Source organism: Mycteria americana, chromosome 7 (genome assembly GCF_035582795.1).
Source record: "Mycteria americana isolate JAX WOST 10 ecotype Jacksonville Zoo and Gardens chromosome 7, USCA_MyAme_1.0, whole genome shotgun sequence".
Taxonomy (NCBI): domain Eukaryota; kingdom Metazoa; phylum Chordata; class Aves; order Ciconiiformes; family Ciconiidae; genus Mycteria; species Mycteria americana.
In genome coordinates this window covers 12355073-12383021 of record NC_134371.1, presented here as the reverse complement: position 1 = coordinate 12383021, position 27949 = coordinate 12355073, and the positions used below count along the sequence as shown (strand labels likewise).

At 38.3% G+C, this 27949-nt stretch overlaps 1 protein-coding gene across 7 annotated transcripts in view; it reads left to right on the top strand.

The window, feature by feature from the left end:
* ARMC9 (armadillo repeat containing 9) overlaps window positions 1-27949 on the top strand; it is a 69140-nt gene that overhangs the window by 9922 nt on the left and 31269 nt on the right. For 6 of the 7 annotated variants that reach the window (XM_075507060.1, XM_075507063.1, XM_075507064.1 and 3 more), the window contains exons 8-15: window positions 5007-5164; window positions 7044-7142; window positions 14873-14908; window positions 22311-22345; window positions 23551-23662; window positions 24608-24700; window positions 25976-26066; window positions 26968-27091. In XM_075507060.1, coding sequence (XP_075363175.1) covers window positions 5007-5164; window positions 7044-7142; window positions 14873-14908; window positions 22311-22345; window positions 23551-23662; window positions 24608-24700; window positions 25976-26066; window positions 26968-27091 — 748 coding nt within the window. The remainder of the gene's footprint in view (window positions 1-5006; window positions 5165-7043; window positions 7143-14872; window positions 14909-22310; window positions 22346-23550; window positions 23663-24607; window positions 24701-25975; window positions 26067-26967; window positions 27092-27949) is intronic. The other variant, XM_075507062.1, reaches the window with a different exon arrangement.

Below are 27949 nucleotides of genomic sequence, written 5' to 3'. Positions count from 1 at the left end.
TGCTGCAGTCTGGCTTTTTACCCATTTGCTAAAAAACTTTAATACCTGTGTGACTTTTAAAGCCATCTGTGTGGGAGTTGTGCTTAACTTACAGCTCTCCTATATGTTTTCAGTTTGGCTGGAAAGAGAATTTCAGAATGGTTGGCATCTTCCACAAAGAGCTTCAGACCTTCTGTATGTCCTCTGTGCTAACAGGAATGGAGGGAATGAAGTATTTGGAAGTGTGTTCAGCTACTGTCCCCTTCACTTCCTCATTACAAATCTGTGGATGAGTTCACAGCCACTCTTCCACCATTTTGGGAAAGGGTAGAGTGGAGGAAGTGTGTCAGGTTGCTGCACAAGAGAAGGTGAAGTGTGACCTACCTGTCTGTCAAGATTTGCTATAGCCTGAATGACTACTAATGTTAGTTTAGAATAGTAATTCTTATGGAAGTGAGGTAAGCAAGGAGACAAGGCAACTAGTGCCTCTTCCAAGAGCAAGGTTTCGGTGTCACCTAAGGAGCCCTGGTGTCTGACAGCAGTTCCTGGGACCTGCAACTCCTCTGCTGAGAGCTCTGCTGCATTGTATGCAGGAGCTCAACCTGGCCAGAGTCAGTGCTTCTAGCAAAGTATGTGAGGGTGGGCTGAGATTAGAGAGACAGAGAGAGCAAGCACAAGTTCAGGGAGCATGTCTGAGGTGTAGGGAAGTTGTCATAAAGGATAATGACCAATCTCTTACTTAGAGAGAAAAGCTTATTGTGGAATTATGTGCATATGTGTAACTCCTTCACTGCTCATAGGAACTGGAGTCAAAACATTAAAAAGGCTTGACAATTACATGCATGAGAGAGCAGGCAAGAATACTGGTAGAAACATGCAGTAGTTCAGGTGATGCCTAATGCCAGCATCTTCATTTGGCAGAAGCATAAGCTTTACTGTACACTGTATCTTCCTAAACCAGGAGGTTAGTCCTCTGTCCTTTATTTTCCCCTCTTTTCCTCCACAGATAAATAATGGTTCTGGTAGGTATTAGGTCCAGAGCATCCCCTGCCCCTCCCCCACCCCCCCATAAGCTTATCATATGTAGAAAGCATTTGTCAGCGTTGGAAGTTTTGTCTGGGAGAGGGAAAGAGAGAAGCCAAATGTGTTGTGTTACTCTCTGCTTCCTACTACACGTGCAGTTTGGTTTCTGCTGCAAGGTGACTTAAATGTGAACTGCCTCTGAAAGGCACTCTTTCCTTCTCCCCTATCCTGACTCAGATGGCAATGATTTAACATTTTAAATGAGCAACTAAATATTAATTTTTACCTGGACTGGTAGCTCCGTGATCTGTCTGCACAAATGCTGTTACTGGTTATGGGGATACAGCAGGAATGCAAGGGGGGAATGGGGCAGCACAGGACCAGCTCTTCCAACAGCTGTTTGTACTTGGGTCAGCTACATGTCAATGATGAAAGCTTCCTGCCATCTTGGTAAGAGAAACTTTAATGAAATATTTTTCCTTTTTTAGTAAAATTACTTATGTGTGAGAAGATAGTGATATAAAAAATGCAAGATATGTCAAGACTTTGTGATTCCTCTCTTTGACTCTCTTTTCTCAGTAAAGACCAGTGTTTATAACTGATAATCCCTGGATTTAACAGGCAAGGGGTAAGTTGGACCCTGATTCTTACTTGCCAAGACTAGCATTCATGAGCTGCATTGGTTATGCAGCTTTTCCTGCTGACTGTAGTTGGAAGACAAATTTTCATCACTGGAAATTTTCCCCACTGGGCTATGAAAAGCAAACAAATTATTAGTAGGCTTATGTTTCATGACTTGGTGCTTCCAACTTTCCTCTGAGTGAAAGTCATGCTCTAGATACATCCACTGGAAATTTCTGAATCAAATGTGTTGATTTAAATAAAAATGTATTCCAATTTGCTGATCTAGGCAAAGGAATAAAGTGCTGAAAAGTGGCTAGTTTTATGCAATGGTTGCTCTCAAAATCTTTATTAGTTTAGAAAAATATTCTTGTTTTGGAGCTGTCTCATATTAAAGCTGTGGTAGCAGTTTAACAGGGATGGCTGTGGAATAAAAATCAAAGTTGAATGATTATTATCAAGGAAGAATAATTTGGGTTGTCTTTGAAAGCTATCTTAACTCTTCTGGTTTTTAAGCTGATGAATATTGATTGCAGTTGAGATGGTTTTAAGAGCTTAAAGAATTGTAAAAAGTTTGGCGCTCTCAGCAAGATTACATAATGTTACTGGGAGCTGTTTTAGTGGGTTTGTTTTGTTTTGTTTTTTTCCAAGTGCATTTTGCTGGATTTGAACAGGATCTGTGGCTTGTCTCGGCTTCTGTTGTTATTTCACACCAGTTTTGGCTCCCTCCTAGAAAGTATAAGAAAAATATCAGAAGGGTGGCTTCATTTGCAGTTTGATATCAGGTGTCAGTCACAAATCCTGCAGGTGCAGAATACTGTGATTCATGAATGATTCTCAGAAAGTAGCCATTCTTAGAGGGGAGGAGGCTGTGAGAGTAAAATAACTGCCTTTTTTTTTTTTCCTTAACTCATAAATTTTGAAAAAATGCAGATTATAATTAAGAAAATGTACCTTCTCTGTATTCCATGCTTCATTTTAAGACTGTCAATTTATAGCTAAAGTTTATAGCTAAAGTCTATTAATGCACAGTTTCTCTAAAAGATCCCATTACAAAGATAATTTTACTAAATTTTCTGAAAGTAAAAATAAGCTGTTCTGCCATCTACTGCTTTTCATATAAATGAGATGAAAGCAGCCTATTTCAGAAACCCTAAAAATTCATAAGATGTGACAAGTTTTTAAAGCAATTTCCAGCATCTGAATTTGTAGAGCTATCTAATGACTTTGATCTTTTTGATTTGTAATGAAAGCTTTATGAACAGTTCTATTTTAATAGTAATTTTCTGGCAGTTTTGTGTCTGATGTTCACGTGTTTATTGCTTTTTGAAGCAGTTTGTCGGAAGTTGTTTGGCAGATATTTGTGCATGATTAGTAGTACATCACTACCTGCAATATAAATCGCCATTGTAGAAGATGACTTGTGAAGGCTCTGCCAGATAAGCTGTGGTGCTAATATGGCACTTCTGCTCCCCATTTTTCCCTCTGCTTAAGATTACCACCCCTATGCCAGCTGCCATGGGACAGCAGAGGTTCGTGCCTCAGTTCAGAGGGCAGGGGAGCAAATGGCAAGGGACGGTTTTTAAATAACTAGACCTAAATTCTCCAGAGCTTGTTTATCATAGCTGCAAGGTGTTATATGCTGAGCTTTTTTTTAAACACAGAGCATAACTGTGCAGTGAAAGTTTGTACTGCTTAGGATTCTCCAGATGAAGATCCCAGAGATTTCTACTTGTATCAGTTACGTTTCCCAGTGCTTCTATGTTACAGGAACGTATGATCTACATCTTTATGGAAAGAGACAGTGAATCAGGAAAAAGGATAATGCTTTCCTCAAAGATCATGGGCAAAGGCTGTTCAAAGCCAGGAACAGGAACTAGTTTTTCTAGTTCCCAATTTTGCATCTTAGCTACTTTGTTTTTCTTCCCTCTGGGTCTGTTTGGACCTAAATTGTGTCATATTGGGCTGTTTGGAATGCTCTACTCTAACCCCCAAATTTTTTAAATCTGTGAAAACAAATCCTACTTCTGTCTGAAACCTTGTAGTCAAGCTGATTCCTGCCCATTGTTTACCAGAAAGTCCTATCACAAATATTCAGTCTGTTTGCAGATGGGCGTGATGCCATTTTTAGAACACTAGAGCAATACTGGCTTCTCAGCAAACTAATTTAAAACATAATGTTCTAGCAAAATACATAAGCATCAGCAGTAACAATAGAATTATTGTGCCTCCCTTCATAGTTTTGTCCAGTCATGAAGATGTGCACTGCGGTACACAGCTCCAGATTCTGTGCCTGACTTCCATGTAGAATGCTAATTTGGCTACATCTGAGACTGAGATGGAGGATACGTATGTTGGTGCTTAGTTAGCTTCTTTCGGCTCTGAAGTAATTGAACCCAAAGGAGAAAAATGTATCAGGAATGTAACTTCTTTTTTTTAATTTAGACAAAAATAAAAGAAAAATTGGAGTTATTTTCAGAAACTGAAGGTACTAAAAGTAACTAATATAGCTTACCATCAACCAGTAAATAATGGAATCACCTGAAAAATTCTGTGTAGAAGTAGAGAATTCCCTGTAACTTTGAAGAATTTAGTGAATATTTTAATAGCAGATGAGGAACTGGGTAACTTGAATGTTGGTTTTTTTCTTGAATGTTGTGAGTTGTACCATTTTCCTTAAAAGAAAGAAGACTTAGTATTTACTTTAAAATAAGCAAAGCACCGCATAACCTAAATATTAGTGGTCTATTTCTATAAATTAGCTGGAGAAAACACCCAGCCTCACAGTGTAATCTAATAAACACTGGCATGAATTTCTGGGTACTGTCATTCTCCTGTTTTGTTGTTTTATCTTTGAAGTGGCTGCTTGACCTTTCCAGTTGCTTGGTGTGATAATGTATTTTACTCACTGTTACTTTAGTGAATGTAGAAGATAGTGCATGAATCTCATCTGCAGATAGCAAGTTCAGTTAACCAAGTCTGAGATGCATTTTGTCATATTTTCTTCTGATTTGATGCCCACAGCCTCGTTTTGTCTCTGATAGCATGGAACTTCTTGTATTAAGAGACCTTTAAAACAGTATCCTCTTCACAAGAGTATTCAGTGATGTTTACTGTCTAATAGCTGCATTGCTGCTGTAACTGTGAAACAATTGTTTCTTTGGGCAATTAAGGCAAAATAAATACTTGTAGCTGTTGCGATGAAATGAAATCACACTAGTAGTGTGGGATTATCCTTGCAGGGAAATTCCACCCCTTGGATAAAAGTAATTCCACAGCAGCAGTTAAAGTTGTCCCTTCAGAGCAGTAAAAATGCTTGTGGGTTCTTTTGTCCTTTCAGTTGAAAAGGTGATGTTATTTCTTTTTTATTATTGTCTTGACAGAAATGTTGCAACATCTGCATCAACAGTTAGTGGAATCTGAGCACAGGACCATGACCTACCTGAAACGATTTAACAAAATGCAGGCAGACTACCATAATCTCATTGGAGTCACTGCAGAGCTGGTGGATTCCTTGGAGGCCACAGTCAATGGCAAGATGGTAAGACACGACTCAGATGTGTACGTGCTTCCCCCACCCCCCAGAAAATGGAGAGAGAATGCCACTAAAATGTGAATTAAACTTCATAATTATGAGCATTTCTGTAAGTACTGTGTCTCTACTAATGAAACACAGCACTTTGGATGAGAGATTCTTCCATTGCCCCTGTGTACTAGGATAAAGGTAGTGCAGAAGATGAGTTGAATTGTGCTGGCTCAGAAATCTTGAAGAAACTATCACCATCTCACAAGACATCTCAGATCTCTTGTGAGAGTCCCCTTTTGAGCTTTGGCATCAGCAGTGATTAGAGGGCATTTATGTGATTACTGACTGCCATCTAGCCCATCAGAAGTCGTTATATATTTAAAACTGCTGCCAGGTCTGTTTTAAGTTACACTGTGGTGGAAACAATCTTCTCATCCAAAATTTTGGTGAGGAAAAGCTTTGTTCTCTGTTCTGCTAACGGAACTTGTTAATTTCATTGGTAAAGGGAACTGGGGTAGGAGTGAATGAGTTATTCACTGTGTGAAACAGGCCACATGTATGTAACTGGAGAAGGTACAACTTCCTTATGGGTATTTTTTATACAAAGATGATTTTATGCTTCATCTTTTGTGCTGTCTTCTCTGTGAGCATGCTTCTGTACTGTAACTTCTGTATAACCTGAAGATTATTCTTATGGCACATGTTAGTGGCCTCTAGATGCTTTTAAAGGAGCTGTGAATTGTTAGCAAGGAGAATAACCTAGGATTTCCTGTGCTGCCTGCTGAAAAGTCAGTATGTACCTTCCTCCTGTCATCAGCATGAACATCTTGTAGTTTGTTACTCTGCTGGGATCAGTGTCTGCTCACATCATTACTGCAGGGAAGAATTTGCCTGTAGGTGTGCATTTTGCTTTATAGCAGATTAAGAAAGGTATCCGCTCACAGTAACAATAAGAAACACATAGTCATTCATTTGCTGCCTCTCATTTCACACTTCAGTGCCTTCTGTGGTGGAGGAACCAGACACTAGTTATCTTTTGTTGCGGATGCTTGTTTAATTTCCTTTGTAAGCCTTGTGCTGGGCAGTCATTTGATCCTTCCCAAGTGTGTCCAGCTGAGGGTGCTCTTTCGTTATGGATCTTGGTTTCTGTCATTTCTGAATCCAAAGTGGAGTTGGGTACTGAATAAAATCATGTTGAAGTTACAGCATTCTGAATTTGAAGGGTTTTGTTGTCTCGCTGTAGGTCTGAGAATATCAGAAGTGTCCCCATTCACGTTTCTATAATCTCAGTCCTCTCACCTCTGTTCTGGGGAAGCTAATAACTGTTCTGAAATTAAGCAGTTCTATTGTGGTGTAGATTTCCCAAAACAGAAAAACTAAACCCGCTGAGATGTTTTGCATTGAAACACAAAGTGCTGAACTGTGTAATTCATATTTATTCTCTCTGCTGTACAAGACAGTTGTATAAGTTCTGCTTTTTAGCTAGACAACACGTGAGCATATCATTGTCTAAGTCTAAAGCACAAAACTGCTTCATACTTACTGTTGGACAGCTTAGCTTTTGATTGAGGAAAGTCTGTATGCAAACACAGGTGTGACAAATTCTGTTTTTATTCTAGACTCTCTGAAAGTGTTTAGTGTTAGTCTTGTGAATAACATAACTATTCCCAAATGAAGAGATGAAGAGAAAATTACAGTTTTCTTAATTTCTGAACAGAACTGTAGTTGCAGTATATACCTTGTGCTTGCATCGATGAGTCTCAGGTGTGTGATTTCTTGCCCTCTTTAAAAAAAAAAAAACAAACAAACCAAACTTTAGTAAAGAAACACTTGTCTGGTAGAAAGTGTAAGTTTTATATAATCCTGTTCTCTCTTTATATTTCCTAATTTTTAGATCACACCAGAGTATCTTCAAAGTGTTTGTGTTCGCTTGTTTAGCAATCAGATGAGACAAAGTGTAGCACATAGTATTGACTTCACAAGGCCTGGAACTGTAAGTATTAATGTTTGGGGTTTTTACAGTAACTATCTCAAAAGACAATACCACTTAAGCAGTATATTGAACAACAAATATGAGATAGTAAAGACAAAACGTAATGTGTCCAAGCTTGTATAAGAATATGGCAATACATAAGGTTTTGTTGATCTCAAATGCTGGTGAATGACACTGTTATGCGGTCATAGCTGCATAAGTATGATTAATTATGTTGTTGTTATAACAGTAAGCTGTGTATCTGTTAAAATGCTAACTGAATGTTTTTTAAAAAAAACAAAACAAAACATACACTAAAACTAATGTCCTGAGTATGGTTTGATGGCACATCTTAGCCAATTTAATTTAGCTAAAAAGAGGTGGTGGTGTTGCTCAGCTCTGGACACATGCTCTGTTCCTTTCTGCTGTCAGTGATGCTCTTATAACCCCAGAGTGAATTGGCTTAGGCAGCTAAAGGAGAAGCATCAGACAGGATGATGAGAACAAATGGGGAAGAGAGGAAGGGAGGACTTCCCTGTTTTGTGAGAGAGAGTTGTTAGATGGGCAGTTAAATGATACACCTAAGCCACCTTGTTGATTTACATGATGGGCTTTAACCCCATATCTAAGGATCTTTGATATCATTCATAAGCAGCTCAGGATCCCTAGGGTTTTTTTCTTCCCACTTCACCAGCCTCTTGTTCCTTTTCACATGGCTGCAGTAGACCTAGCTGCTTGTGCCCGTTAATGTTCTGCTCAATCTATTCTGCCTAAATGGAGAGGGAGCTTTTTTTTTTTCCCCAGCAGCAGAACCAGCTTAGGATAGTTTCTAGTGGCTGTGAAACTGTGCCTGGGGGTATGAAATTTTAACGGCAACAGCTACAATTATTTATTTTGCCTTAATGATAGTGTAAGAGCTGTTCAATGGTACAACCTTTTTTAATACCTAGCTTGTTCAAATTTTTCAAATAAGCGTTAACATTAAAACCGCATTAAAACATTTTAATATTAAAATATTGCGTGCCACTGCTTTACAAAGACAAGCCAAAGTCATGAACTGTGCTTATTGTTTTTGCCATGGCAGATGTTCATGTATACTTAACTTTGTAGTAGGGAAGCTTTGTGAAGTGTCAAAGAAAAAGCAGAAGAAAATAAGATTCTTGCTCCTTATTCTAGCCAAGGATTTTAATAACAATGACGCTATGGGTACATTTTGTTCCTCTTGAAAATCTGTTACAGAAAGATGAGGAGATAATAAAATTGTTCCCTTTTCTTTTCTATGTGTTAGTATTTTCAAAGATAAATATTATTCCTCATTGCTCTTCAAGATGTTTTAAGTGCCCTCACTTCCCTGTTAACAGTCAGAACTCCTTTCTCTGACTTGCCATGTATTTAGGAGGTGCACTCTTAGCAGCTTTTGCAGGCTGCATATCCCAGGGTTTCAGGAAGGAACCAGAATCTCTGTTTGCTACCTCAACATTAGGGGCTGTCTGTAACTCCTCTGTCCTCAGATTTACACCATGTCCGTGGTGCATGGTTATGCCATCTCCCACCCTGTAATGTACCACTCCCATCTTTCTTCTAACCAGCAGTTTTCAGGGGTCTTCCCTCTTTCCGCGCCAATGGCTTTCCAAGATAATGCTTTATGTACCCCAGTAGTCTTCCACATTTTTGCCATCTGATGTTGGGGTTGTGTGTGTCTCCCAGCTCCCCTTCCCTGTACTGAGATCATTCTGTACAGCCACATGCCCTCTTCTATCTGTTCCTGCTCTCTGCTTGCATCAAGGCTTCTCTTTTTCTCCTGTGCTTTCAAGATGCTCCATTTGCCCAGGGTTTCACTCCTATTATTTCTTTTTTTTCTATCATAAGTTGATCCTCTGATCTCTTGAACCCTTTTGGGAAGGGAGCAGAGGGAAGAGTGTCATCCTTATGCAAGGTGCTGATTTGTTTCTTTATCCGCTCTGCAGAGAGTGCAGAAGTGGCTGAAGCTGTGTCTTCACTGATAAAAGCTGGGTGGATTATTGCTAGACTGCATATGTCTTTCTGTACCCCTATCACATATGCTATTTTAGCATAAATGTCTGTCCTTGTATGGTTTAGCCTTTAGGTATAGGCATCTGTTTCCCTTTCTATGAATAAAAGACTTTAAAGAGTTTTAAGAACAATAAGTGGTCATTGAAGAAGTGGGTAAGCAGCAGTGTATAAGCACAGTATTTCAGTCAGAATCTCTGTCACTGGAGGTTTTTAAGAACAAGGTAGACAAACAGTTACCATTTACCAGGAATGGTTGATGCTTGGCTGCTCCTCCAGAACATTCAAAATCTCTTCAGCTGTACTTCCTCTGTTTCCTTCTACTAAAAGTTGCTCAATTGTGACATGATTGTTGATTTTATGCATCATGTTTATTTACTCCTGCTTCTCTAAAAGTGTCTCTAAAAGCATTTCTGCTCTGGAAGCATCTTTGCCACTATACTTATGCCACTATGGCCACTTTAGCAAAGTCTCCAGCTATGTAGATAAGTCAGAGAAAGAGGATTTAGTGGTGGTGGATTTTTTTCCCTCCTGGAAGTAAATTTTTGCCTCCCGTCTGTCCCAAATAGCCAGGTTAAGCTGAGTAAAGCTGTGTTCTTCTGGCACAGTTGTATCTATTTTTATACTAGGCTTTACTGGGCATAACTATTTCTGTATAACTTTATGGCTCCTTCACCCACGCTATTTGAGGTAGTTGCTGTGCCAGCAAAGCTCTCTAGTGAAGGACAGCTATAGCACTGAGACTGTTTAGATTAAGGGTTTCTCGACTGGTTTAGGGCACTCCTTGACAGTGAGGTTATAGTAGCTACTGTGGTTGAAATCTAATGTTGTTTCTGTAAGCAGACCCAGACACTCAGGCTGTCTGAGGCATTAGCCAAGTTTTGGAGGGCTAATCCCAGTCTTTGCTTGTAGACCTTCACTGCATCATAACCAGGTTTCCTCATCTTATCCTTTTGTCCACACTTGATTGATCATATTTTCTTGTTTATTTCCCATGTGTTCTGTTTTTATACATGAATATCAAACATGTAGAAACACAAATAAGTGTAAGAAGAAAAAATATATACAGTCCATCTTCTGAGAAGAAAAATAAGACTCCTTCCTCATCATCCCAAAATACTTCTAACCAATCCCTGACTCTGTTGATCCAGGAAGCCAGATGAGATGGACTAAAAAGCAAATTCTGACTGTTTGCCACTAGGCCACTAAGGCATCCTATTACTTTTTCTTCAAGGATTCCAAATATCTCATCGTTATACACTTAGATGTTATTGTTCTGTCCTTAAGTGGTTTCAGGTTTTCGCATAAGTTTTGGAATAAAGCTGGAGGCATCATGACCCAGACTAAGTAGTAGCATGAGTTTGCAGCATCTGTGCTGAATTTGTGTTGGAAGGTCCCTTCACTTTTTGCTCATAACTCATTAGAGACACTAGAGTGTGGTCTTTCCAGCTACTCCATTTCATAAAACTCCTTCTGCTGTAAGGGGCAGTCACCTGTATAACTGCAGAGGGAAGAGACTACCAGAGGGGCAGCTCCTTTGCTCATCCTTACCATTAGGTCACTGTGTAAGCAAGATAAGTGAGAGGTTTAAAAAAAAAAGTCAATATCTAAACAGTTTTGTCAGGCATTAAATATGGTGGTTTGTTTTGGTTTTTTTTTCCCCACGTCACACTGAGTATTCAGGATTTGACCCTATCTCACTGACATCACCAATGTCAGGACCAGACCCTTAAATAAATTAGTTTTGGCGGATCAGTATCTCTAGGTGAGCAAAAAAAGAAAATCATTAGCAAGGACATTACTTTTTTGTTTTACTGACATGCAGCCTTAAATTTCTACCACTTTTACTTAGGAGATGAGTGGATGTGCATTACATAGTTTGGAAAGAGGAGGTGCTTGAGTTCACCGTCAGCTATACTGGTGCAACTCAGGGGACAATCCAGGTTTGGGAGCAGGTTCTGAGAGCAGAAAATGCGAAAGCTGCATCAATTCTCTGAGATGTGTACTTGAGCTCTACAGTATGTTTTGTTAAATCAGCTACACTACACTGGTAGTTTTAAATTATACTGGGATGGAGGACTGTACCAGTGCTGTAACCAAAATGAAGTATCACCCAAGGAAATTAAAGAGTATGCCTTGGATTATATCCTTGGTAGCATTATTTGTATGCAAACTTGATTTTGTTCCCGGTGCATTGTACTCTGTGCTCAATTTTTAATGTCAGGAAAGTAGTATTGTGTAATATAAATCCTTGCGGTCTCAGGCTTTGAAATTACAATAAAGGTAGCATGTATCAGTTACTAATGTGTGCTGTTATTGTACAAACATCAGCTTCCTGGTTTGCTGCCCCGTGCACCTCCCCGTGGGTGAAGGCCTGTCCTTTCACACTGGAAGAAATTCATATCGGGAGGACAAATCCCAGAACGAGTCTTTCTTACCGAACTGGCTTTAAGACCTGAGGCAATGATGTCTCTTAACCAAAAGACTTTCCCAGTGTACTCATACCCACGAAATCTTACTTAGCAAGGGCTTCTGGTGTTGGCTGTTGCTTTGTGCTCTCCAGTAAGCTGGATTGGATCTCATTCTTTCACAGAGCAACTTCATGCCTCTTGCCAGCTCTGTGACCTTCTGGGTCAGCTTATGAGCCTGATCTACAATCCATTAACAGGATGCATCTGCTGCATGTAGTGGGAGAGAGGCCATGCTACAGTTACAGGTTACAGTTGGGAAGTGTTTCCAAGGCTCCTCTAAAGCCCTGTTTTACCATAAGGCTTTTTTTCCTAGCTGCAGTTGAATCTTATTGCCATCTTCCATCATGTCATTTGACATGTGTGGTCCTGAATTGGGAGATAAGAGACCTGAGAGAATTGTCAGAGCAAAAGGTCTGGATGTAAGAATAGAAGGTCAGAGCACCAGGTCTGACAAGCTGAGGAAACATTCATTTGAAGATTTAATCAGATTCCTGACTTTCTAATGTTCATTTGGACAGGGAACTGATGTGGGTAATGGTAAATTTGAAAAGCATAGTTTTAAATACAATGATCTATCATAGTCCCTTATGTCTTTAATACTCTTGAGATAACTTAAGTTTTACTTTTTTTTTTTTTTTTTTTTTTTTCTTATAGTGATTTGTCTGGTGGGTAGGAAGCCTGGGTTGTAGTTTTTTGATTCCTGCAGTTTTCAGTTTAATAGATATCATGAAGCCAAGAGGATTCTGGCTCTTTATCACTGAAGCATTGTACAATCACTCCCCATCAAATGTATCACAGGCTCAAGTCTTAAGCCCACAAATAGATTTTCTGATTCAAGTAAGATGTACACCTTCCTGGAATTTCTTGGATTAGAGATAATGTAATAAGATTCTCTAAACTTTGAATTAAAGGGAAAACAGGAACTGCTTCTTCAGATGCGCAGTTTCTGTCAATAGTCAAGATGTGTGTTAATGACTGGAGAATCTTTCTGTGACTAGAAAGCTGTATAGTTGCTTGCATATATTGCTCTTGTGTCACTGAATTGAATAAATGCCCATTATGTTTTTACTACTATTCAGTCTGATTATGTTTACCTGTAGCTACAATTATGTGAATTAATGTCCCTTGCAAGTTTTAGGTCTCTTTTGGCACAGCTCTTGAAGCTGTAGAAATTTTTTTTTTTTTTTTTTTTTTAGTTCTGTTACTGGACAAAAGCACCAGCTTTTCTGTAAAGTTAAGCTGTCATTTACAAACTGTAAACAAGGAGACATTTTTTTCATTTTCTGGGATAGCTCTAAAGATTAGCATGGGCTCCTTTTTTTTTTCTTGTGCTCTGTGCTTTTTTCCTCAAACATGCTTTTTACTGCAAATGTGAACATGCCATCAATCTGTAATAGTTGGTGGCAGGTATTCTGTTTCTTACTTGTCAAAGAGTTTTCTGCACCAGGAGAGCACATGAAACCTAGGAGACAGGTTAACAGAAGTTTTTTGTTTTGTTTTTTTTTATTACTCTGAACCATTCAGAGTGGATTCACCAAGCATTATGTGGAAGTACGCTCTTTCATTTAAAAATAATATCCACATTACAGCAAACAGTATCTACCCTAAGCAAGCTTTTCTTAGGATGAAATATATCAGTCTTCTCCATCCCTGTCCATGGGATGATTCTTATATGTTACCACTTATATATGGTAAAGAAGAAACAAGCCTACCTCTTTATATGCAAGCAAAGAGAAGTTCTTTTTTTCTGCGGATACAGTATATGATGCCTTTTTCACAAGTTGCTGCAGGTGATAAAACTACCTGCAGCAACTTAGGCAGGGTTTTTTGTTTACATAAATTCCTCATCTCTAAAGGTAAGGTGTTGCCATCAGTAGGCATTTCCACAAACTTTTCCTCTTATTGTCTTCAAATCATAGAAGAGCCCAGGTTGGAAGGGACCTTGAAAGGTTGTCTGGTCCAACCTTTTGTGGTTTCCTTTTAATGTCAAAACTTTCCTTTAATGTCATCTTTGTCTTGACGCTTACATACGTTTTCACTGGCTCAGGTCATGCGTGTGTTGAAATGTCCTCTCATCTCATGATACAGGTTATCTCCTGGTTTCTTTTGCTCACTTATTGGTCTCTATCGATGTTGTCCTTTGTCTTAAATTTAATTTTAAAATGTCTTTGCTGGGAACTGTCTGTATATGTGTATAGCACCATGAAAGTTAAAATACTCATTCACATCAGGGAATTCTGAGTGTGATGATAATAACAGAATGTCAGATTTTTAAAATTGGTTAAAGAATAGAAAGAACTTTATTTTCTGCTCACAGTGAAAAGTGGCAAGTTTCTTATACTTTCTGTATAAGGCTGTATATGTCTGTTAGAGGAACCTGCAAAATACACTGTTTATGTGCTTATTCATCTGCACAAATATGTCCTCTAAAGTAAGTATTGGCAGGTTTGCACAAAAAGACTAGAAGCAGAATAATTAATGTTGTCTTATTTCATTGTGTTGAACTGTGTAGTTTTATTTTGAATTAAGACTGCTCTTTTTGGATACAAAGATGTTCTAAGTTAAATATTTTAGTCTAATTAAAGACAATATGGCATATTTTGTACTAAACTACTCAAACCATGAATTATCACCATTTTTTATTTTAGTAACTAAATCTTAGGTTTCCTTCCAGAGACTTTTTATTAATTTATCCTTGGAGCCTTTTGGGATGAGGAATTGATAGCATTGCTGAAACACCTTAAATGGGGTCTCTCAGCTTTCATTATGTGCTGGTGAGAAACTCCAGTCAAAGCAAGTATGGAGAATACTTGCAGCTGCTTTCTCAGAAGCCGAGGTCTTTTGATCGATATCATGTTTATTGGTATCTCTCTCTTAGCTGCTTCAGTGTAGTGAACAATAGAAGTCATATATTCACATAAATGTGTTAGTGCTTGGTACGTAGCTATTCTAACTGACAGTTATAATGGAATAATGTGCAGACTAGGTATGTTTGCCAGGCGTTGAAAGGAGAACTTGTAATGTAAATATATCACAGGAGAGACACCCTGATTTCAGTCCTAAAACATACAAGTACATGGATTGGGAGAAAGTGCTTACGCTTTTCTTTTCAAAGCTAATAGTCTATTAATTTTTAGCTAATTTTGATTTGTTGGTTTTTTAGAACTGTGCATTTCTCTGTGATTTATTTATGTTAACTTGTTTTTTTTAATCTTCTTTATTTTAATGTGTGCCTGTTTGCCCGTAAAGGGATATTACTCTATGAGCCCTTGTGATGACGGATATGTAAGTGTCTATATCTTTATATCCTTTCACATTGCCTGCTCAGTCTGTCACAGTCTATATTTCTCTTCTTTTCACAATGTGTAACAATTTTCAGTGCATTTTAACTTGCCATGATATTAACCGTATGGTTTATAAAGAGCCAAAAAATGTTCCAGGCTTGGGATTTCTGCATGGAGAACAGAACAGAAGTTCTGAGTAACCTTATGGCTTCATAATACATGTAACCCAGCATGTCAGCAAAAGAACAGCTTTGTCCACAACTTTTACATGAAACACAGCTTTTTTATAACATGCAGAAAGCAATTGTTTCTTCCACATGAACATCAGTGTATACAGCATACGATGTCTCTGAAGTGTGCCAACACCAGCTGATCCCACAACATCTTTGAGTAAGCAGATAAATATTATTAAGATAATACAGCAAATTGAGTTGTGCTCTTCAGAGGTGCATGGTATTTTACGTATTTTGTATTTTTAATTTCTAAAGTGAAACTTTGTTTCTGTAGTAAAGATTATCAAATTGTTTCATACAATTAAAATGGATCCTCTTTCATTGAAAACTGAAAAAGCAAAACGGTATTCTGTGTACTGCCTGTGACTTCTGTAACCCAGATGGTTTGTATTCTGGCAATATTACAAGTACACCATAAGTATCTAATTTTGCCCATAGTCAGTGCATTCTTTGCAAAGGGAGGAAATGAGTCTAATTCTAAGTAACTAAGTTACTTCTAAGTAACTCTTACTAACTAAATCAAATCATAAAAGTGATTGACACCAAATCTGAAAAATGTCAGTCAGTATTCTACTTTAAAATAATCCATATTTGTATTTTTATCGCTTTCTTTGGGTAAAACAAGATTTCGCCTTCCAAGAAAAACTGTAATTTTTTTTTTCAAACGTATTCATCACCTGGAATTACAGTAAACCCTGTGGGCACTCAACTTCCTACTTAAAACAACATTTGGTTTTGAGAAATAGTCATAGAATTATTGAATGCAATGGACTATTCCTTACGTGCTTCTTTTTATCTTGATGTAGAGAATACTATCCACATTTACCTGTGTTAAAAGATCACCTGTATCAATCAACCTGTTCCTGTTGATGATGTGAATGGTCATAATGGACACCTTTTGCTCGACATTTAGCATTTTGTTCCCTCTCATAATGGTCTGTTTTGAGATTGAGAAAAGTTGATTACAGATGAGAAATTATGAATTAAATTATCTTTGCTAAAGAAAAGTTTTGCCTTTATACAGGTAGCCTTAGTTAAATGTAACTTTATACAATGTAGAATGTAGTAACTTACAACACAGAGTTGTTTATAAAATTTTTGTAAAGCTATCTGACTCTAATTCTGAGGTATTTCTTGAATACATAGATAGCTTTCAGCCTTCCCTCACTGTTCACATATAGTATTTTATACTTTTTCTGACATTTTGTCTTGTCATTACATTATCACATAATATTACAGTGTGACTTTTATGTACACTTCAGATGTCTTGGTATATGCCAAGTGGAAAGTTTTCATAACAGCGTATCTCTAGTATAAGTAAGAAAAAAAAAAATTAAAAACATTTGAAGATCTTCTTATGAAATAAATTTGCATAGCCCCAGTAGACCTGCCAGGTTACACAAGCTCAGAGTCTTGTAGCATTCTGCATGTAGCAGGCTTGTCATTAGCATATAACAAATGAGCTCAACATAAATTTGTGAGTTCTAATGATATGTACAAATTTGCTCAAACTTTGGTTTTACTCTTCACATATTCTTCACATATCTTTGATTATTAATTCTGAATCTGCATTGAATTTACACTGAATTCTTACAGCACGTTTTCAGAGTGGTAACTGTGGACAGAATCTGGCTTTCAGCTTTAGCCTTCAGCATATTACGAATATATACATCAAATAGCAAAGAGGAGTTGGTTTGAATACTAGGCTGCAGTATTTGATAAAATCAATTGTGGTTTTGGCTTGCACATGAAATGCATCTGTTTTCTTTTATAAATATTGATTTTATTTTTCTTTTCCCCCCTTTGAACTTTGTTTTATTCCATGCTGTTCATATTCATGCCTCGCTTCGTTCAAAAATTAAGGGCTGCCATCTGTGTATAATCTGCATCGTGACAGAATTACTTGACGTAATATGGTACCTGGTTTGGCTTTGGCAAGAACCAGCACAAACATAAGTCATACCCCATGATCCTACCAGAATGAGCTATGCTTGGACTGTTGTTTTCTTGTGCTTGTTTCTTCTCCTTTCCTTAAGACACCTAGTTTCTGCATGTGTTTCAATTATGACAAATGGTTCTGTCTCAAGATAGGTTTTGCATGAAAAGTATTTTGTTCAAGATTAAATCTGTGAATGTTGGGAGTCGTGTATTGCAGATAAGTCATGTACGCCCCACGTTCTTCACAGTCTTTTCATTGACTGGCAATTTAAGGAATACTGTTACTCAAAAGCTTGAATTAATATTTAACCTGTTCCAGGAAAGGTAAGATTGGGGAAGGGGCTTGGGAGAAAATGCTGAGAAAATAAATGCTTTTAGTCTAAGAAAACTGGTAGTAAAGAGGAGCTACGTAAACTTGGCTGATTGAGGCATCATCTGGTGGTTGACTTGATAGATGTGTAATGAGGAAGTTACCTGTCACCAGTGCCTTTGACTCTGCCTTTCAGTCTGTGGCTTTGGATTCATCACTTGGAGATGAAGATCGTAATGTTTCTACTAACTTTGTAAGAATATTAGGAATTTACTTTCTATAGAGTGCTTTGAGGGCTATGAATGCACAGTGCTGATGGTTTTACTTTCTCTTGTCCAATTATTTAAAAGCAGCTTTTATAAATAAGTCCCAACTTTCCAGCATCCAAGTACTCTCTCTCAAAAACACGGTACAGTTGGAGTTTTTGCAGTATTGCCACAGAAACGACAAGATATCAGAGTTCAGCATTTAGATTTGAGAATGAACACCATCAAAGAGAAGAACGGATCTGTGAGGATTAAAAAAACAAAAGGCCAAAGTGGGCTCTGTTCTGTCCACTTCCAGACTTCAATATTAACCTTTTCCTCAGTTAAACGTATCCCTTTTGTTCCTAAAAATAATTTTAAAAGGCTTCATGTTTTTACATGTATCTGCAACATAGAAGTCCATTTTTAAAAGCATGTGGCTAAAGTTTTGCAAAGAACTTAAAAAGAGTTTTCTTATTAATTTGGTGGTAGGGCAGGTTTTTGTTTCCAAGAATCTCTTGCTTTTGCTTTCCGTGGTAGCAATGTGTTGAGAGGGGTGAAGGCTGGTTCAGCTGGCACTCCCACCAGAAGTAATGCATGTGGAAGCTTGGCTTTGGATCTGCTATGTGCAGAGATAATGGTGAAGACAATGACCTTTTTCCACTGACGAGATTATATGTCTTAAATGTGCTGACGTAAGTAAGCCCAAGAGATTATTTGTAGGACCCAGCTGTATTTGAGCTGTGGTTTTCCATTTGTTAAAGCTGATGTGCAAGTCAGGAACTAGAGCTTTTTAGGGTTAGGTTATATAAAGATACTTAACTGGGTAAATATCGCAAGATTGGGACATCTCAGATCTATACCAAAGAGGAGAAATAGAAACAAGCAAACAAATACTACCTAGTGAAATGCGAAAGGAGGTGCTGAGGAGGAAGTGTATTTGCTTTGGTGGGCTGCCTGCTAGGGAATTTGTAACGCACATTTACCCTTCCCTGCTTGTGTGGGGCAAGGCACTTTGCGAAGTGAAGAGCACTCTGCTTAAGGTATAGGAGTATTAAACCAAGTTAAAATTAAATGTTAGGATGGGCCTTAATTCGCCCTTTAATTAGAAATGTTACTGTGAAGGAAGCCATGAAATTTTCAGCAGAGTATCGGTCATATTCCCCAGGCTTAATTTCCACCTGAGTCCATAACCCAGTGCTTCCTATTGCCGAGAACTGCTGCTTCCAACTGGTCAAATCAGCCAGCATTACAAATGAGGTGTGGGGCTTCGTACGAACCGTTATGGCCTGTCGGGGGTATCAGCTCGAGCTCTGTGCTGGGACAGGCATCCCTTGATGCTGCTGCTGCTGCAGGAGGCGGCGAAAGCAGCTAAGGAATGGATGCAGAGGTGGTGCCGGCCAGACTGACAGTGGTCCGGGAGCGAGAGCTGAAGAGGCCATGGTATGAGGAAAGGAGAGGCTGGCAGGATAGCAGGGCTCTGAGGGTCTGGGGTGCCATGTGTCTTTCCTCTTTAAAAACGAGGATAAAAAGATGAAAAGTTGAGATCCTATGGCAAGAGGTAGCCTGGATGTTAAACTGAATGATCAGCACTCAGCGATACAGTATGTGGGTCGCTTGTTTGAAAATTAAACTGATTGAAAATCTCTTCAAACACATTTAGCAATAGATGGAGAGCGTGTGATGTTGTCCCTCAGCACACTGCATGGCTGTGTGCTTCACAGGGTGCCTCAGCTGTCTGACCTGAAGTAGTGCGGACCCTGAAATCATAGCCCTACGAGCCACAGGAGAGCTGCTGGGTTGTGTAACTGCCAAAAAATGCCCAGTGAAGAAATAGAATTTCCTAGCGATATTTTACTGCAATTCTTGTTCCCATAAAATTACTTAAAATAGAGGCCTAAATAAATTCCAAGACAGGAAAATACTTGTACCAGAGTTGATACGATACTGTATCAGCTGTTGTTAACTTATTTTGCAGAATTATTCTGTCATAATCAAACACTAAATCTGTTGGTTTTCTGTTTGTGGTGGTTGTGCCATGAGCATTCGATTATTTAATTGCAAAATAATAATGTTTAGCTCTTGCACACTGCCATTTATTGGTAGATCTCAAAAACCAGCTTATTCAAGAGATTGATGCCTGTATCTGCTTTCTAGATGAGAAAAATCAAGGCCCAGAGATGTGAAATGACATGTTGAAATTCTGTCTGCAGTCGGCAGCTGAATCAGGACTAGAAGCCATATTTCTTGAGACCCAAGCTAATGTCTTACTCTGTATGCCATACTGGATGGATACAGATTAGCTTACTTATGACTAATTGCAATCGTGTAGATGAAGATGAAGAAAGGAAATCTCTGCCTGTAACATGGTTGCATGATAAACTTTCTGTTTATCAGTGGTGCTGACCATAGTCGGTCAGGTTCAGAAATGAAGGTGCAGCAAAGGACAAACTAGCCCTGAAAAACTTTTCCCTGTTTCTGTTTTGCCTGACTGAATCTGATGTAATATGTACTGTATGCTTATTGCTTTCCCAGAAACACAAAAAGCCTGAGAGTACTTCCTTCCTCCTGTGCATGTTCTAGACTGATAAACTTGGGTCTGATCAGAAGAGTGAGTGCTGGACAAGAAGGCTCTCCATCTCGGTGGTCTGGCCTTCAGAGCTCCAGTATAGGGTCTGCCTCACTCTGTGGTGCCTTTTTGGTGTAGGTAGACTACAGAGCCAAACCGTACTAAATGCTTTGCTGGGCTCCATCTGCCGGCTTAAAAAGTAATTTGGGAATTTATAGGACTTTGTCCTGCTTGATCGGATTGATTTTTTAAAATCCAAATGTTTTTCCAATTGAATTTTCTGTAGTTTGAAATTTATAAAAGCTTGCAAAATCTTACACTTGCCAAAAAGCTTTATTTGTGTGGAAGAGTGATGCATGTATCTTTACCAACTATATATCCTTTAGTTAGATTTTGGTTGGAGTACATGTTTTTCTTTCTAAGGCAGCAAAGAAGTGGTGGGTAAAAAGGACTTTGCTGAGAAGCAGAGAGCTTTTGTATACATCTGTTTATTCTTAGTGACCTGCTCTATTTCTTTTCTCACTACTGTTCTTCGTCTCACCTTCTCATCTTCAAGAGCTCTGTCATTTCTTTTGCTTTAACGTACCATAGTCACTTTCTTCCCCATTTCCTTTAACGGAGAAGGGTGCTGAGGAAGGCAACGAGAAAGATTTGTGATTTCATTGCGCACTCAGGTACAAGGTGATAGGTTTTGACTGGGAAAACAGTTTTGTTTAAACAAAAGTTAACTTTTGATATTTATAAAAAATGCTAACAAAAATGAATACAAATAAATGAGAGGAAAACAGTTTAGGCAGATATGATACTTTGAAAGGCTTTTGTACTGTGTAAAGTACGATTTGAGAACTGCTGTCAAGACAGGTTAATTTTGAAGTGTATGACCTGTTAATTGTCTATTGTGTACAAGTCATTCATTGACTTAAACATAATATAAAATGCTTTCTAATGTGCGTATAAGCTTATTTCACATCTAAGAGAGCAGTTCCTTGTATTACGAAGGATACCCATGAGGTAGTGTGTTCAAGAATATGTCAGCTGGTGTAATTCAATATCCTCTATGGTATTTCATGCTTTTTGTCTCCTAAATCCCTCAGTTTTAAATCTGACAATAGACATCGATTATATAGCTCCCATTGAAAGAGGCTAGGTTAGAAGAGAAGACCGGTTTTAAAGACATAAGTGGTAATAAGAGATTTTTTAGAAAGTGAGTTGGGAGATCAACACAAAGAGACGACACCGAATATTCTGCGAATATGGCATGTAGTTGACATCAGAATGCATGATATGAAGCATGCTTATGCCAGAATTGCTGCTTCTTGGCTCACCTACAATTAGCTCTAGCAAAAAGTATTTACTGAAGCAGACAACTTTTATATGGAACTTTTATATGGTGTTGATATTTTTAAGTTTTGACTTGGTCAGCAGTGGTGCCTGCATATGCTCTGTGTCACACTGCATCACAGAGGAAATATCCAGGCTTAAATTGAACTTATCTAGGCAGAACCACTGAGAAATGGCATGCTGTTCCATATTGGTTTTATCCATACTAGAATACATAGTCTTTTCTTTACATATTAGTAGTTATATATAGGGGTATATATTAGTAGCAACAGGCACTCTGATAACATTAGTGTTGAAACAAAGAATTATAGCGAATTTGGATGCAGTAATACGTGCTAGGTCTCCAGTCAAATATTATGGCAAGTTTAAGGTATGAACATTTTTGAGGTCAATAAGTGTGTTTAGTAAGTTCTTCATCTTCCTCAGTGGGCTTCGGATGGTAGTTTCTACTCACTTTTTTTCCTTTTATTTATTTTTTTTAAATGCTTCAAGTGTAGGGAATTTTTGGAGTATGACAGTGAAGATAGCGTAGCCAGATCATAACAAAAGAGGTTTTTACCTGTGAAACACTTTAAGGCAAAGAAAGATAAACACTGAAGTCTTCTCTCTCTTTAGCTATGTTTCTATTTTGCAACAAAGGTTCTGCAGTTCTTTTCCTATAAAACCTTAGTGGAAGAATTCACTGTGGACCTCATTAGTAACACTGTTGGTGTGAAATTTGGACTAATCTGTTGTGATTTATTTTTTTCTTTGTTTTTCTGATCCAGGCTTCCACAATGTTAAGAGCATCTTTAGCCCCTGTGTAAGTATTTATTGCTGAGCTTCATTTATATCTGTAGAGAAGAGGTGGAGGAGGGGTTTGTAAACTGAAGTGCACTGCCAGTTGTCTGCAAATGGGAATCATTCGTCCTCTGTATGCTTCCTCTGATCTCAGTGAACATTGTATGCAAATATTGTGTGATCTGTATTCTTCTGTGGGCATGTTCATTAACATCCTAATTTCAGCAGGATGTTGCTAGTCCCGTAAATCTGCCACTCCACATCTGTGAGTTGGTTGCTGTATTTTCTTTACTGTTTCCGCAAGTACAGTACTGTTGTTGTAATTGGTTTGCTTCTCACAAATCCAGGAAAAGTGGGAATCGGTAACGTGGATTTTTTGGTGGTTCAAGGTTGGGTTTTTTTGTGACTGACTTAACAAGTTTTGGCTTACAAGATCGAATAGAGATGGTATATCTGAGATGAAGGTTTTATTAAATTTTTGAGACACCGTTTTGATCCTTCTGTTTTTTACAAGATAAGTAAAGGGACAATTATACTTACAACATAAAATTTGTTTTGAAAAGTGGTAGGATAGGAAGATAGGAATACAAATTGTTTAGTGTAATATTTAAATATCAAAATTAAAGCATTGACTGGAAGCAATTTTGTTAAGTGAAACTTCTATTGCAGTGTTAAAACTGAAAATAGCAAGATAGTACCGGTGCATGGAAAGTGGTCCTGTATTAAGTCTTATGTTAAGCCAACACAGTCCAGCCTGTAAAATCCATTCAGCCTACCACCTTTGCCTTGGAGAAGACATTTCTGTGTGCATGAGGGCTTAGAGGTGAAGTTGGAGCTGCAGCTTGTTACTGTGTCTGTTTATAACTGTGTACTAAGAGCCACAAGCTGCTGCCCTCATGTCCTTGTGGTCAACACAGGGCAAAAAAGGATGTTCCTGTACTGTTTTGTGCCATTAAAAAGCTCAGATCATCAATTGGCTAGTTGTCAGAGTTTAGTGTCTGCAAGTTATGATGGTGTGTCTGCATGCATGGTGAAAAAATAAGTCCAAGTTTAAAAAGTCTGTTGTTCTAACATGGTAATGGTAATAAAAGTTACAAAGGTGTAAAAATGTGGAAGCTCTTTTCCTGAAGCAGACTTCCTGTTTTGGCTCTTCTCACCTCAGTAACATCAGCTGCACTGAATAAGAAGAGAGAGTTTTGATTAATGTATTTCCCGTTTGCATTGTAGGAAGATGCAGGATGTGCCGTTGTTGCCCTCTTTGGATTATGAGAAGCTGAAGAAAGATTTGATTACAGGGAATGATCGTCTCAAGGCCTTCTTACTGCAGGCTCTGCGCTGGGTAAGGGAGATGGCCTCTGCAGAAATAAAGAAATAGGTCCCTTCTGGAGTGGTCCAGGACTAAAATCCACCTTGTGAGCAAGACGATTGTTCTGGTGATCAGTTCAGCATTATAGGCAACTTCTCTCTTTGTCAGTGAAGCTTGCTGAGGCTCTTGAGATGATGAAGAAAGCCCAGGCAGTAGGTGTGTATTTGTAGCAGTACTCTCCCCGTCTGAGGAAAGCCAGATAGGAATTCCTGAGATCTTCAGTGGAAGTAATTGCTGATGTGTTTTCAAGGAAATTGGTGTTGTTTTAGGCAGTTCCTTTTCCATGTATTGCCCTGTTTTAAATTTATATAAATACTGCTGTATCAAGGAAAGACCTGACTCTAATCACCAGTTTTCCTTTATAATCAAGATATTCTACAAGACCCTACATTTTGGTTGACTCGGATCATGTAATGATATTTCAGAAAAATAAAAGGTGACAACAGGAAGTTCCATTTTCCTGCTGAAAAGGAAGCTGATGGGTTCAAAGTGACAGACGTGAAAGATGATAATAGTGGAATTCTGATCAAAATTCAATGTCTATTTTCACATAAAAAAACATTCGTTGGGTCTGACCAGTGGTTCTTCTAGCCCAGTACTCTCAGATGTTTTACAAAAGCACCACATCTGTAGCTATTAGAGGGGCTTTTTAACTTTATGGGAAGTAATGCTGTTTCCTTCCTGTATGGACAGTGATGACAGCTTCCCAAGTAACAGTTTTGTAGTGGATCACTGAACTGAGGTCAGGTCAGTTCATTTCATCTCTTTCCCTTAGATCACTGAGGCTGAATTCCTTCTCCCCATGAGAAGAGGTTTCTCAACTATGGGGTATCAGCACCTTTAAAATCTTCAGTGGTCATCAATTCACATTACCATTTATTTATTTGACTGGTTTATTTATGTTGTTATTTATTTTAGCGCTTGACAACATCATATCCTGGAGAACAGAGAGACACTGTCCTGCAAGCCTACATCAGTAATGACCTCCTAGACTGCCACAGCAACTGTCAGGTCAGCTGGAAAGGGTTTTCCTCCAACTTGTATGTGATATTCTCATTTGTTTCTATAAAGTGCTGATCAGAAAAATGTATCACTCTCTGGAAGGGAAAAAAAATAATAGTAGTGCAAAAATCATGCGATACATTTAACTTCTGCATCCCAGTCTTTAAATGTGATGGGCAAAGCTTTGCATTACAAGAGCTCTCAGTGTAGATACAGTTCTTGTAGACAAGTGGAAGTTTGTCACCTCTCCTTGTGCTTGATGTCCTTGAGTTGAGCAGAAGCCTACTGAGCCCCTTCCTTAGGAGTTAGCTCTTGCTTATCAGATGCTATGTCTCTTTCTGAGTGATTATGTATTGTTAGACAATATTTTCAATCCATTTCACTCATCTAGGATAAGAAGTAAAATAGGACTTCAGTCTCAATACCTCTATAGAATATCTGGTTATGCACTTGTAATAACATGTTCAATAGTATTTCTGTGAATTTGGAATGGATTGTTACCTTTCTTTAGAAAGGAGAATTGCTGGTATGTTGATTTTGAAAGGTTGCTTCAGTCACTGATAATCCAATACTATTGCTAACAAAAGTGCAACTTTTTTCAAATGTAATAGTGAATTTGAGTTGAGTTCCCCAGTTGTGTTTGAAGCATTGGGCCTACTTGTTACATTGTGGCTCCCATTGTCATTACAACAGTAACTTCACTAGAAAAGTTAAAGGATTATTAAATCAATGATCTGGTTTTGTCCCTGTAAATTTCTGTAAGAGGAAAGTTATGTATAAGTAATGCCTGAAGTAAACCAGATTAAAAATAGTTTGCAATGTGGTGTTCTTGGTAAATTACTGAGCTGCTTTCCCATACTCTTAGTTGTCAAACAAAAGCATTCCTAGTCAGGTAACATTACTGCATGCAAGTTCATCAACAAAATTAACAGATTTTTTTTGTCACTGACTAAATATTAATTTTAGATATCAGCTTTAACTGATAACTGTGTTGGTTTGTTATAATTCTCACCCCACACTATGGAGCTTAATGGTGTTTTAACAGACTGAGCTGAGGAGCACTAATTTGCTTATTTGTTCATTTTCCATCTCACCCTCAGCCCCTTGCCAATAAAAAAAGAAACTGGGAAATTTTAAATTATATTGACATTATTTAAGATATCGATATGCATTCAAAGTTCGTTTGCTGTGAAAATTTAATGACGCTTTTAAAACATTATAGAAGACTAACTTGGCTTTTTTCTGCGCTAGTCATTTTTTATTAATGTTTGCTTTCTTTTTCAGAGAAGTGTCCTCAAATTATTACATTCTAAGAGTGACGTAGTCAGACAGTATATGGCAAGGCTCATCAATGCTTTTGCTTCACTGGCAGAAGGTAAGAGATTTGCTGCAAAAAAAAGACAGCATTTTCACATAAGGCTGGCTTATAGGTACTTCACAAGTGCATGCCACGGCATGTGGAAATTTAGAGCCTTATTTGCACCCTTTTTCTAGGGATTCGCTGTCTTTTGTTGCATGAATTCAAAACAGTTTTTCAATACCTGGAAAGTTTTCATTTTGACACTATATATTCCGCATTTCTGACTCCTTTTGATGATTTGTGATCTATGTGGGAACTTAGCCAGGTGCTGTCTTTAATATAGTCTTCAGTCTCTTCATGAGGGTGAAAAAAAAAAAAAAAAAAAAAAAAGAAGAAAAATCCCTGTTAATTAAAGGTCCTGTAGGCAAACCTGCTACCAGGCTGTGCAACAGTAGTTAGTGCAGCTGCTCTTCCATCTTCCTGGTCCTCACCGAAATAAATCTTTGTGCATCACTGCTGTTTGATTGCATATATATGCAGCTTTGTATCTCTGCCTGTCCCAAATTAGCCCTTGGTTTGGTGCTACTTCAGGAGCTAACTATTGCTAGGAACGGAAATCCCATTTGAAGTCAATAGCAGTAGTGCACCTAACTTTCCTGAGCTCTTTGGACATCTCTGTTCTTTTCCTAGAGTATACAAAACTGTGATAGATCAGAAAGCATGTACTGAAAGAGGATAGTGCATTCTGTGTGGTACTAACTTGGCAAGTGGGAGCCTCTAATGCCCCAAGTGGCTGGATTGAATGCAACTGGTCTGCTAGACAACTCATTTGTGCAGGTTTGTTTGGTCTTGGCACAAGATTGTGGCTTGTCAAGAAGAAACTGAGGTCAATCCTGCTTACTTTTCCAAGGAGAGGGAGCTTTTCTGTCATAAGCTGATATCTCAGCATCTGTTCTTTCATCGCTTTTTGCACCAGGTCGTGTCTACCTTTCTCAGAACCCAACATTGCTGCGAATGCTGGAGGAGAGACTGAAAGCTGAAGACAAGGATTCCCTTACATGGGAGAATGTTCTGGGGGCTCTGCAGAAATTCAGCCTCAGGTGATGAAAGCACAGCACGCAGTGGTGACAACAGGAGAGGAAATGCAGGCTAGTTATGCTCTGTTCAGGGAGGAAAGAAGAGCACTTGATTTTCCCATAACAATCATCAGAACCTCTGATGACTGATGAAAGCGGTGTCATTTATTATGGAGGAGAACTCAGTTTTGCTGACTGAATTAACCTGACTTTCTACCAGCTGTCAAGACTCAAGTAAAATGTACATCTGCCATAGCCTTGTGTGCTTTATATGTATTCCTTAATTGAACAAAGTGAAAATCTTAATGTAGAAAGTTCTGAAGATCCTACATAGAAAAAGAGTTGCATTACGTTCCAAAGCATAAGGTTTTCATTATCCTTTCTGCAAACATTTTTCAGGGATTTCATCCTCATCCTGTTGATCCTCTTTCCTGGAGCTGTCTGTGCATGGGCTGTCTTGTTTCTTTCTTTTGCATTAACAATCTGACTCAAATGCCCACCGCAAAAGAAATATCATGCAAAAGCAGTAAAGGGCATGATGTTGCTCCCATTTATCAAATAAATACAATCTAGGAACTCTGTTTTCACAGCATTCAGGAGGAATATTCAGCCCTGAATAGTTAACTAAATGTAAGGAGGTAGATGGATGTGTTTAGCTCTTGTTACTTTCATTTATGTTTCTTCTAAATTAAGACTGCAAGTGTTGGGGGTTTTTTTATTTGTTTGTTTGGGCTTGTTGAGGACTGGGGGCTGCTTTTGGATTTGCCTCATTTAGAATTGTCTGGATGAAGCACATGTAAATGTGCTTTGGGTAAAATTCTGGACTGCTTCCTGACATGGTACCTTATACATATTTGAGACGAAAGAGAATAAATCTTCATA